General features: G+C 38.0%; 1 protein-coding gene across 1 annotated transcript; it reads left to right on the top strand.

The window, feature by feature from the left end:
• Window positions 1–7070: 7070 nt before the first annotated feature.
• On the top strand, window positions 7071–9126 carry LAS (GRAS family transcription factor). Its single transcript, XM_079052408.1, has one exon. It carries the CDS (start codon window positions 7238–7240, stop codon window positions 8708–8710), a length of 1473 nt encoding a protein of 490 aa, XP_078908534.1. The 5' UTR covers window positions 7071–7237; the 3' UTR covers window positions 8711–9126.
• Window positions 9127–13902: the final 4776 nt, after the last annotated feature.

The raw sequence follows: 13902 nt of genomic DNA, 5'->3' as shown, positions 1-13902 counted from the left end.
ATTCTTAATCTAGTCCCTACCAAAAAGGTTGCCAAAACACCTCACGAGATGTGGACTGGGAAAGTTCCCAATTTGGACCATATCAAGATTTGGGGTTGCGAGGCTTTCGTGAGGCGCGAGACTCACGATAAGCTCGAACCTCAGTGAGAGGTGTATTTTCATCGGCTACCCACATAAATCCTTTGGTTACCTCTTCTACAGACCCAGTGATAATGTGGTCTTTGTAGCTAGGAGATGAGTCTTTCGCGAGAGAGAATTCATAAGCCAAGAAAATAGTGGGAGGCAAATTAATCATAAAGAAAGTCAAGAGTCAAGTGGTGAAGGAACCTCAAATCCTAGCAATCAACCTGAGGAGGAAACTCATGTTGATCCAACTGACGAGTATGTACCTATGAGGCGTTCCACTAGAGTTAGGAATGCACCTGAGCATTAATATGGTTTCCATATTACTGCGGAAGGTGATACACTTATCAGTGATAGTACACTGGTAAGTTTGGATGAACCTAACAGCTACACGGAAGCCATGGCAGGCCCCGACTCTTCTAAATGGAAAGAGGCAATGGATAGCGAGATACAGTCCATGTATGACAATCTAGTTTGGAATTTGGTTGACAATGTACCAGGTCGTAAGACAGTCGGGTGAAAATGGATCTTCAAGAAGAAGACCGACATGGATGGTAATGTACACACTTATAAGGCACGACTGGTTGCAAAGGGCTTTTCTCAAACTTCGGGAGTTGATTATGATGAGACCTTTTCACCAGTAGCAAAGATTAAGTCTATTAGGGTTATGCTAGCCATTGCTGCATTTCATGATTATGAAATATGGCAAATGGATGTCAAAACCGCTTTCCTTAATGGAAAGTTGGCTGAGGATGTTTACATGAGTCAGCCAGAGGGTTTTGTCAGTACAAAGTACCCTAATAGAGTGTGTAAGATTGAGAAATCAATCTATCGATTGAAACAAGCACCTCGCAGATGGAATCTTTGATTCGATGAGAGTATAGTTAGATTTTTGGTATAGTTATGTGGATGTCAAGGCTAGTGGGAGTATAGTTAGCTTATTGGTACTGTATGTGCATGACATACTACTCATAGGAAATGACATCCCAACTCTGCAGGAGGTGAAGTCCTGGCTTGGGATGTGTTTCGCTATGAAGGACCTTGGAGAAGCTGCCTACATCCTAGGGATAAGGATTTTGAGATACAGGAGTAAGAGACTAATTGGACTTAGTCAGAGTACCTACTTGGATAAGGTGTTGAATAGGTTCATCATGCAGGATTCCAAGAAATGAGAGTTACCGATCCAGAGTAATGCCAGATTGAGTAAGACTCAGAGCCCGAGTACAGAGTCTGAGATAGCTGAGATGAGTCGAGTACCGTATGCTTCCGCTGTAGGCTCGATTATGTATGCTATGACTTGTACTCGTCCTGATGTGGCTTTTGCTTTGAGCATGCTCAGCGTATATCAGGGGAACCATGGCAAGGCTCACTAGGATGCGGTAAAGAACATTCTCAAGTACCTACGAAGGACTAAGGATTGGGTCCTTACCCTCGGTGGAAGTGATGACTTGAGAGTAGTGGGGTATAGTGATGCTAGCTTCCAGACTGATCGGGATAATTTCCGTTCTCAATCAGGCTGGGTCTTTACCTTAAACGGAGGAGAAATTACTTGGAAAAGTTCCAAGCAGGAGACAGTGGCTGATTCAACTTGCGAATCAGAGTACATAGCAGCAAGCGAGGAAGCAAAGGATGCGATATGGCTAAAGAACTTCATTAGAGACCTTGGAGTAGTACCAACTATAAAGGAGCCTATGGAGATTTTCTGTGATAGTGAAAGTGCAGTTGCCTTAACGAAGGAACCAAGGGATCACGGGAGATCCATACACATCGACAGAAAATAGCATTTCATTAGACATTGAATAGAAGAAGGACTCCTCGTGGCAAAGAGGGTATCATTGGATGAGAACCCAGCAGACCCCGTCACGAAGGGACTAGGTAGGGTTAAGAATCTTCAGCATGTGAGGCGCATTGGGCTAAAGGATGATATTATTTTTAGAATTTAGATAGCTTTTGAAATTTGTAAAGTGTAATTGACATTTGATGATAAATAAAAGTTGTAGTTTATTTATAAGTAAAGTGTTGCTATCTTCTGTCAATCGTTTACTATTATTTCATTTTTGCATGTTTTGACTTCCAGAATAATTATGTTATGGTATATCATATTATTCAAACCATCCACAGTCAATCATACTTTGGAAGTTGGTAATGAGGCAAGACTGTCATGAAGGGTCTACACTTTGTCTGGGACAAAGGGGCTGCAGTGTTCATGAGTACTCCTGGAATAGTGATTTGAGTATTGGATTCAACCCACGTTCACTTGTATCACTTCATGGAATTTATCTCGAGTGATCGTGAGATGGTAATATCATATAAGTCTTCAAACCTAGACATATGAGTTGTTGACTATGAGTTGGTTATACATTGATTGTACGAAAACGCATTGGTAACTCGATGTTATAAAATGTACCTTTGTATATGATTCAACAAGTAGTAGAACAAGCATATGAGTCAAATTTTATTTGTTCCTTTTAGTCCTTGGAGGATTAAAAGCGATATTTGGGCCCCTCGATGATTTTGTTTTGACCTATGTACCGAGCCCGGTCAGAACTAAATTGATGCGTTCGATTAAGTTCTATTTCAAACAAATCAGAAATCGGGAAACAAACTGCTGGACAATAAGTACGACATTGTTCCATGTATTTGTCCGGCTGATATCTTGAGAGCAGAGGATTATATGATCACTTATCTTAAATGGCACGTCATCTTAGTTCCGCGAGACTTTGAAAGAGCTACGATTGCTGATCGGTTCCTGAAGTCATACTTGCAGTTATAGTTATTAGACTTATCTTGGATAAGGTGTCTAAGTCCATAACTATTTCTGGTATGTACTTGACCCGGTTGGCATGGTCCATTTGGGTTGCATGGCATCATGACACTTGGATAGACAAAATGAGAAAATGACACTTATGGTTTATTAATATATTATAAGTTCTAAGATATTAATAATATTATTTAATTAGTATTGATCAAGAATTAATTTTGTGATCAAAAAGAGACTAATTAAATATATGGGGTTAATTGTGTAAATCATCCATTCTTATATAGTGGGCTAGTGATCCATGGTTTATTGAATTGGGCTAAAACCCATAGGATGCTCCATGGATGGTCCATGGAGGTTAAAACCCATGGATCATGGAGGAAATGAAAATTCATGTTAATTAGGGTTTACATGCTGTAACCCTACTTGTGACACAACTTTAAAAGGACCCCATGGGCTACTAAAATCGGCACTAAGTGTATAACAAGAGGGCTAGCCGATTTTGAGTGTGTGTGTACATCTCTAAAAGTTATTCCAAGAGTTGTGGTGTTGTGTGAAACACTTGAGGCATCACATTTGGGGTGCTAGGCTCACAAAGTTCTCAAGGAATCCAAGCAACAAGAAAGGTATGTTCTTCTACTAGCTTTTATGTTTCAAGTTCCCCATTCCATGCTAGTTAGGTTAAGAACCTTGGAAAAATCAAATTTTCATGTATCTTAGTAAAACATAGATCCAAGGTTTCTAGGATTGCATGTACACCTTAGAAGTGTTAGAATGCTCAAAACCCTTCAATTTCCTACCCTTTTTATGAGTTTAGAGAGGCTATAATCGGATTTTGTGTGTGTGCTTGGAGTTGCACTTCAGATCTGGAACTATTGGGGGTCCTTATGGCATAAAGGTGCCAACTTTGTTGCCACAAGAACCCCATGAATCTTATAGACTTCTTTTTACGGTCTTTTGAGTCAAAAACCCCATGCATGGACATCAAGTTTGTAGCTTTACTGATGAGTTGAAAAACTCTTAGATCGATTAGATCTTCAACAGGTTAAACAACAAAAGCAAACAAACACAATAAACACGATATAGAATCAAGTAATGCTTAATGATTCAAATGTAGTCACGCCTCAGCAGAGCTCGACAAAGAACTTCCACTGTAGAGGCGAGCTAGGGTTTTTAGTACAATTATCAGAATAATAATTAAAGCGCTAACTGCAAAGGATGCATGCATGCACCTTAAATACTAAACCCTAATAAAACAAACACGGTTGGACAGGACCAAACCGGATAACAAAACTGGGCTAAGGACCGAGCCCAATGACGCAATACTACTAGACCCAACATGTACGTATAAAATGGACCTTAGGAGGCCAGATCTATGGTTTTGATGCGCCAAGACCCATTATAATCAACTGAATCATTTTGGACAAAGAGGGACTCGGCGAGTCACTTGGGTGACTCGGCGAGTCGGGTCGCATTTTCCCCAACTGTCTTCTGGAAATGGTTTTTGGCTGAGTGGAAGGAACACTCAGCCTGTTAGGGGTTTGTTATGGACTTGAAGATCGAAGGACTCGACGAGTTCAAGGAGGAACTCAGCGAGTTCAAGCCAATGTCCCAACCACATGAAGACGGACTCGACGAGTTCAAGGATGAACTCGGCGAGTCATAGACTGAACATCTTCAAATGGATGAAGATGGACTCGACGAGTTCAAGGACGAACTCGGCGAGTCGGTTGAAGATAGTCTGATGTGTTGATGAAGGCGAACTCGTCGAGCTCTTGCTAGACTTGACGAGTAGGGACGGGATTATGGCATTTTATGGACATGGGGACTCGGCGAGTCGAGTCAACCAGATGTTGACTTTGACCAAGGTGTTGACCTTGACCTTGTCTTGGACTGGAGTTGACCCTTGTAAGGGTTACGAGTATTGATTGATGGGTTAGAAAAGTTGTTGTGTAGGAATCGGGGATTCAAGGAGAGTTGGTTTTCATATCGATATCAGTGTAGACACTACACGAATTTGAGGTGAGTTTCCTCCTAGTAGGTGTGGGTCTACGGCCACAATGTCGGCCCACAAGTAACAGTGTTGGATAGATGATTGTCTTTGTGATAATTATCTAGTGTTGATATGTGATATGATTATTGTGTCTGATATGATTATTGTGCTTGATATGTTACTGTGCTTGATATGTGCTAGCGGTAGTAGGGGTGAAATAGTCCCCGGTTACCGGTTAAAAGATACCGAATGGGAGGGTAGCTCCGAGTTACCGGTTGCAAGATACCGAAGGGGAGGTTAGTTCCCGGTTACCGGTTGAAAGATACCAAAGACGAGTCCAGCTCCTGGTTATGCTCGACAGTTACCGGTTGAAAGATACTGAGGATTTTGCATTATTTGGTATGGGTATGATGGGGGAACTCACTAAGCTTTGTGCTTACAGTTTTAGTTTTGGTTTCAGGTACCTCTTCATCCAAGGGGAAGGAGCCGGCGGGGTAGCAGCGCATCACACATACACACATGGCTTTCCACATTTGAGAAACCTGGGATTGTACTCTGACATTTTACCATTTGAAGTCATGGTTTTCAAGACTTGTGATTTTTACTTGATGTTTTGAAACGATGACAATGATGTTTTCCGTGAACTATTTTACTAAGTAATATGAAACGATAACAATGATGTTTTCTGTGAACTATTTTATTAAGTAACTTGAAATTTAAAAAAAATGGGTCTCGATTTTGGGATGTTATAGAGGAACTATTCATACATGAATATAAACCACCACCACCGCAACTAACGCAACCACCACTGGGCCACTTATTTCTTTTTAACGTAAAATCCTCTCGTGTACCGGCGTGAGTATATGCATATTCTCAAGGGATTATTCATATCTGAATATACATATATATTTGTATATGAATATTTTTTGTTCCGTCGTCCCGGTATGCTGGAGCGCTTAAGCGACATAGTTTTAATATGCGTGAATATACTTATCTTATATCATGGTTGCAGAAATCGGGATTAATCGGCGATTAATCGTGGATTAATCATTTGGCGTTCTACAACTGTCGACGAGTAGGGTATTAATCAGAAATTTATGATTAATCGGGTTTCGCGGGATTATTCGGTCTTGGCCAAGTCAACAAAAGTAAAAAAAGTCGAAAAAGTCAAAAAAAAAAGTCAAAAAAATTTAAAAAAATCAACTTTTTTTTTACTACAAAATTTTCAAATTTTCAAATATTATCTCAAAATGTTCATATTTTCGTATTTTCAAAATTTCAAATTACAAATTTTCTTATTTTGTCATTTTGAAGTACTTGTTTTTCTTAACATATATTTGATTAATTTAATATTTTATTAATAATCTATGGTCCCCGATCAATACCCGCCAATACCGATTAATCCCTTAACACCAGTCGACCGCCGAGTTACCGTCGAACGATTTTTACAACTTTGTCTTATATTCACATATGAATATTAAGTTCCTCCGTAACGTTGGTACGGGAGAGGGTTTTGCGGAATATATATATATATATATATATATATATATATATATATATATATATATATATATATATATATATATATATATATATATATATATATATAGAGTCAAGATCAAATAAGAAGGAAATTTTGGGTAGGAAGGTAAGAAGTTTTTTTTCTACATATTTTTTTCGCGAACAAACAAAATGAATCATTAGATGATTCATTTGTAAGATGATTCACAAGAAAAAATTCTCAAAAAACATCTCGATGATTCATTTATACAATGATTTTGATGTTATTCACTAAAATTGTCATAAAAATGATTTTTTTCTTAATTTACTTAAAAATGAATCACAAAGATGTTTTTTTGGGAATTTTTTCTGGTGAATCATCTTACAAGTGAATCATCTAGTGATTCATTTATTTTGTTCGTCAAAAAAATATATAGAAAAAAAAACTTCTTACCTTTCTACCAAAAATTTCTTTCTTACCGGATATATATATATATATATATATATATATATATATATATATATATATATATATATATATAATATGTTATATTTATTTTGGAATTTATTAAATTTTCTATTGTGTGTTATATATACATATACGTGTATGTATTTGAATAGATGGTACATTGTACATATATGTGGGATCTCTCTCTCTCTCTCTCTCTCTCTCTCTCTCTCTCTCTCTCTCTCTCTCATCAGGTGTTTTGGTGCAAGCAAAAAAGCATCTCTCACATATAACCTTCTTCTATGGCGGATCACTGTGCAGGCGTCTGCGTAGGGTGGATTTTGGTCTAAAAACGGCTACCAACCTACCAGTAATTTACTGCTCAAGAAACCATCAAACCACCAACAGGATACTAATGTTGGGTTCGTCGTCTCATTCTCCTCGTCAAGATGAAAATCAAGATTTACAACTAGATCTACCTCCACCACCACCCCCACCGCTGCCGGTGCCGCCGCCACAGTTACATCAGCTGCACTCATCGACGACATCCTTCCATTTCCACCCGCAGATCCAACAACATAACCATCGAGAGCCTCAGATTAACAACAGTCAGAATGTACCCTCCATCCATATGCGCCAACTCCTCCTGAGCTGCGCCCAACACATCTCCCGCTCTGATCTTTCCGCCGCCCACCGCCTCATCACCATCCTATCCTCCAACTCTTCCCCTTACGGCGATTCCTCAGACCGATTAGTCCACTCTTTCACCAAAGCGCTATCCCTCCGCATTCGTCTTCACCCTCCGCCACCTCCCACTTTCCCCAATATGATCAATCCACCACTACCAATCATCAATACTACCGTTAATAGTAGTAGCAATTTTATGATGACTCAACGTTGTAATACTTCTTTCAATTACATTGATCATTATGGTGATACAATTCTCCAATCCTCGTATTTGTCCCTCAATCAAATAACTCCATTCATTAGGTTTAGTCAGCTCACCGCTAATCAAGCCATCTTAGAAGCCATTGATCAATCTCATCAACATCAGGAACAGCAACAACGTCAATCTTCCATCATTCCGGATCCTCAAAATATTCACATACTTGATTTCGACATCATGCACGGTGTTCAGTGGCCGCCTCTAATGCAAGCCATCGCGGACAGATATCCTCCTCCATCCCTCCGTATTACCGCCACCGGCACAAACCTCAATATCCTTCGACGTACCGGTGACCGGCTCTCTAAGTTCGCACATTCCCTCGGACTCAGGTTCCGTTTCTACCCACTTCTACTCCCACACACAAACAACGAAAGCGTCGACCACCTCATCGACCACCTCTCCGCTGTCCTCCTTCTGCCTAACGAAATGCTAGCGGTCAATTGCGTCCTCTACCTCCACCGCCTCTTGAGAAACCGAGACAAACTCTGCTTATTGCTCAGAAAGATCAAGTCCATGAACCCTAGAGTAGTTACGTTGGCAGAGAGAGAAGCCAACCACAACCATCCAATATTCCTGTCCAGGTTTACGGAGGCTATGAGCTATTACACAGCTGTTTTCGAATCGCTAGAGGCAACGCTACCGCCAAACAGCAGGGAGAGAATTGAGGTGGAGCAAGTGTGGTTCGGGAGAGAGATCGCAGATATAGTGGCGGCGGAGGGAGAAAACAGGAAAGAAAGACACGAGCGATACCGATCCTGGGAGGTGATGATGAGGAGTGCTGGATTCCGAAACGTTGCGCTCAGCGCTTATGCGCTTTCACAGGCCAAGCTGCTGTTGAGACTCCATTATCCTTCTGAAGGTTATAATCTTGAGGCCATCAATAACTCTTTCTTCCTAGGTTGGCAAAATCAGCCTCTTTTCTCTGTTTCTTCTTGGTTTTAATCCTTATCAGAGTTAACGTATATTAATAAACATCATATATATAATAATATATACGTACGTACGGATACATAGTCTCTTCTTCTCTCCAAAATGTTTAGCTGCATGAAACTAGAAACCCTAACCCAAGATGAAATTACCCTATAATCATGGCCACTGCATGGTGATGAAGTGATTGTTTGAAACATCAAAACATCTCAGATGAACAAGCGCTCTACCTTCTTACTTTTCGATCGGACGCGAGCCAGGGAGCTTAAATATTAGCTGATGTGCTGTATACTGGATAGATTTTGTAAACCTAATCCACTTAAAAGAATTTGGCCATTTTTTAACAAGGCAACGAGAATTGATTATCAGTAGGAATGTGATGATTACTATATTGATATAATGATATAATATGATTTGTTGATGTTGCAGTATATTCTGATCTAAATTTATATGTTATCCACCACCCAGCGTCTTGCTTCTGAGGGATAATAGTTGTCATTTACTTTTTTTTTTTTTTTTTTTTTTTTTTTCTAGAAGTGGTTTAGTAGGTAAACCCTAAATATTATCCTAAATTGTCTTTTTATATTCTTATAATGCTTATTGACCCATCATACATGGACATCTCTTACTTTAAGTTATTTTATTTGGTATTACCAACTTTATATATATATATATATATATATATATATATATATATATATATATATATATATATATATTTGTGAAAACTGGTACTAAGATTGATGATAATCTTGTTTTAATTTTCCTTAGAAACATGTATTTGGGTTACGAGGAAGGGAATTAAGTTAAGAAATTCTATTATGCCACTACAAGTAGTAATACCAATTGAGCAGACAAAAGTAGTCGTCAAAAGTCAGATAGTCTTGTTGCTATAGGTCAATACAACGAGTCCAACCGGTCGTTGCTACCAATTGCGGTCAAATATCGTCGATGTAAACGGACTATGGCTACTATATTTTGTCGTCGCTATTTTAGTCACACACAAACATGTCATTTTTTCGTTCTTTTTTATATATATGAATTCCTTAATTTGGAGTGGGTACATATATTAATCGTAGGTATAGACGTATAGTAGAGGATATTTGAATTAATGGAGGTAAGAGAGGAAGAGGGGGTTGTCGTTGGCAAATGGAACCGAAACTTGAAAACCCTAGAAGTAAGCATATTTTGTCTGGTAAACTACAAGAGTATGAAAATGAGGACTCTTTGCTCCCCATTCTTCCTTTACTTAGCAAGCCGGTATCTCCCTCGTGTCTTGTGTTCTTTGTTCTTCCCAAAGTTCCATTATTTTAATTACATATATATTTCTTCTTTTTTTTTCCTACTTTCAAAACCCTAATTTCATCACTTATATATCCCTTCAGAAATCGCAAAACGTATATATAAACTCAAAATGCTTCAAACTTAATTTCCATATAGCCTGCTACATGCTTACTTTACTAACCTCTCCCCCGAAAAAAAAACATACATTCTCTCTCTATCTATGTGTGTATATGTGAGTGTGTGTGATTATGTGTCTGAATGTGAGTGAGTGAAAAAGATATTTGAATATTGGAGTATGATTGAGTGTGGACAGATATATTGAGTTGTAAGTGCTGACAATTGACAAGATGGTTACTAGTAAATGTGAGATCCCGCACGCAAAGTCACACAGTCACGCACATCACCCCACTGCCTTCCAATTATCAAACCATCTACACTCTCACACACAATCTCCACAACTATATATATATATATATATATATATATATATATATATATATATATATATATATATATTGAGTTATACAATGATTGTGGATGAATAATTTTCACTTCTAAAATAATTTATTTTTATCTATTGAATATTATTTTGATGATTTGTGAATAAGATGTTAAGTTGTATAAATACTCATCAAATGTAATTATAGAGAACATCACACCATCTTGAATTCAAAAATCATTTCAAACCTTATTTTTTTTATTTTATAATGTTTTGGTTTAGTTTTGTAAGTTTTAGTGTTAATTATATCGAATTTTTAACACGTTATCAACAAGAAATCTTTAATCAAGTGGAAATCATATTTATCATACTCAATGAATGTATTACCTAATAAAAAAAGGTATTTTTTATAAAACAACCATTATATTAAAAATAATTATGAATTATGAAAAAGTGTTTGTTATTAACAACTAATGATATTTATTTTTTTTGCCAACTATTATTTATGTATTCTTACTTTTATTTATGCATTTACATTATGCAACTAATGTTTATTTATGTATACTAACATATAAATTATGCAACTAATTTTCATGTATACTAGCGTTTGTTTATACATATCAATGTTTATTTATTATATTTCAGATATTCTTCATAATTTTATTTAAATATTTACTAGTATTTATTTATGTTTGTAATTAGTAAAATTATACCAAGTAAAATTATGTACTAATTATAAGTCTTATTAAATGAATTATAAAATAAATATACATATATGTAATATATATACACAACGACTATTTATACGCAACGGTTATAAACGGCACAAACAACAACTATATTTTACTATAAATAACATCAATATCATATTTCTTTCTACCACAAAAAAGTGAATTCTCTCACTTTTCAAGGTTATCAAGATCAAAATGATTCATTCAGTAGTGATTCTTCAAACTATAATGAATATAGCACTTGGGTTTCTAATTTTGTCACACCCCAAAACCAAGGATAGCGGAAACGTCCGGGGGTGGCTGACTTCATGTATAGTATCACAACAACGAGTATAATAATGCTCATAGTAAATACAACCATCATAAATATAATTGAAAAAGTTACACCATAGTATGAGTTTACATGTTTCAAAATCAATTACATTATGATGACAAAAATATATTAATTGACGTCTTGCGTCCCATCCTCAAAAGCAGTTGGTTACCTGTTTCACTGGTTTCCTGAGAATACAAGTAGTTTTGAAAGAGTGTCAAGAATTAAGTTGGTGAGTTCATAAGCTTTTGGATGAAATGTTGGAAAAACCTTTGTTTGTAAATGTAATGGTTACTCAAGAAAAATCCAATATTTTCCTTATAATATGTTATGTAGCCTTAAATCCCAAGACAGAATGTATGAGTGTGTTTCGTAAATTGTAACGATGAATTCAGTTTTAAATAGATAAAACCCCTTTTTGAAGTAGAATTTCCCGTAAACTTTAAGTGTTGTTAACTCCCTATGTGAGTTGCTTTAACCATACTACAACCGGATGACCTGCTACAACGTTTTTCAGACGTTAAAATTTGTTATGACTTTTGTCACCCGTAGACCTGCAGGTCCCGCTGTAGCTAGCAGCAAGGTGTGGGGTGTCAATCCCAATATAGATCTATATACAATTATCACGCTCTCCCTACAAGAGACTCTGGTTATAACTTACATGAATTTTTAACCTGTACTTTAAGAGTACAATTGAAGAATTGTCTCAAAACTTACATTAACGAGTTTACGTGTAGTTTGAATATAAAACATTTTTGTGTGGTGGAAATAAATCCCCTTTTTATGCAGTATGTTTGAAAGGTACAATCCATAAATTATACTTCTTATGTTTCATCTTGAATGTTTGTAATGATAAATGACTCTTACAATTCAGTGAGTAATTTCTTGTAACATCCCAAAAATACGGTCCAAAAATTTCTTTTTAAAACATTACTAAACCATAGTATCAGATCATTTCAAACATACTAAAAGGGTTATGTAACAAATCAGAGTATCATTTCCAAAACACAAGCTCATGTTATCAGAGTAAACATACCAGGCTAAAATTCTTGGTGTGTGTGTGCCATGCGATCACCCCGAGCTCTTCCCTCCGCTACCGGAAGTACCTGAAACCAAAACTGAAAACCGTAAGCACGAAGCTTAGTGAGTTCCCCAACCTACCACATACCACATACATAACCACATATTGGGCCTTGCCCACTGCATCGGGCCTCGCCCGACATCGGACCGAAGTCCGGACTAACTTGGGCCCCTCCCACTGCATCGGGCCCCGCCCGACATCAGGCCCCACCTAGAATCGAGCCCCGCTCGGTATACAGATCTGTTCTCTTAGGCCCCGCCTGTCTCTGGGCCTCGCCTGCTACTAACAAATACAAGCATATAACATAACACATATCATAAAGCTAAACATACTCTACTGTACTACTGATCTAAGGCGTCACCTATCTTGGGCCCCGCCCCTGTCCTGCTACTGGTGAGTCATGGAACCCCGTCCACGCTCCTGCTGATAGTGAGATACGGGGCCCCGCCCACACTCACCTCCTTCCTAACTTGGGCCTCGCCCCTACTCTGCTACTAATGAGATACGGAACCCCGTCCATACTCGGCTAGTGATGAGATACGGGACCTCGCCCGACTCACCTACCTACCAGGCACATACAAGTATCACAAAGACTGTAACACCGTAAATTTCATACAATTTTTTTTTATTTTTTTTAAATCACATAAATATCATCAACATATATCACAAAATATCAATATATCAATTATCAAAAACACGTGTTCATAATTATTTAAATAAAATCCAGGATCCTTAATCACAACTCCATCTCGTGTGTACAATCAAGCCGACGCCTTCCCGTGATCCTGAGAAGTACCTGAAACACATAACACATAACACGGTAAGCACGAAGCTTAGTGAGTTCCCCAAAATACCACATATAACACATATTAGCCACTCGAGGCTATAACTCTGTGGGCCCACTGGCCCTAACTCTGTGGACCCTCTGGTCCTAACTCTGTGGACCTTCCGGTGCTAACTCTGTAAACTCTGGAATACACACAGCATAAATCACATAGAAATAATGCAGTGCAACACATCACATACGTAGCATACAAGATACTCTGTCACATAACTCTACTTACCACTCAAGGTAAAGTATAGTGAGAAGACTCACCTCGGATGGCGAACAGATCCTATAAATGCTGCTGCTACACTCCGGCTTCTGTCACTAAGCCAAACCCACAAATAACCCCATTAGGATCTAAGACCAACTTTCACATTATTAGGTCTGAATATGGTCCATCAATCCGGTCCGTAAATAATCCAAGCCCAATGGGCCCACTAAGGCCCAATACCAAAATGGGTCCACAAAAAGTCCTCTAATGGCCCAACTATGGCCCAATTTCCCAAATTGGGCCCAAACCCTCATATGGGCCT

This window comes from Lactuca virosa, chromosome 5 (genome assembly GCF_052849685.1).
Source record: "Lactuca virosa cultivar CGN04683 chromosome 5, Lactuca_virosa_CGN04683_v6, whole genome shotgun sequence".
Classification (NCBI taxonomy): Eukaryota; Viridiplantae; Streptophyta; class Magnoliopsida; order Asterales; family Asteraceae; genus Lactuca; species Lactuca virosa.
This window is presented reverse-complemented; position numbering and strand designations above follow the sequence as displayed.

Bases quoted from the DNA above. Each gene is read 5' to 3' on its own strand.
- LAS (XM_079052408.1), top strand. From the start codon at position 7,238: ATGTTGGGTTCGTCGTCTCATTCTCCTCGTCAAGATGAAAATCAAGAT.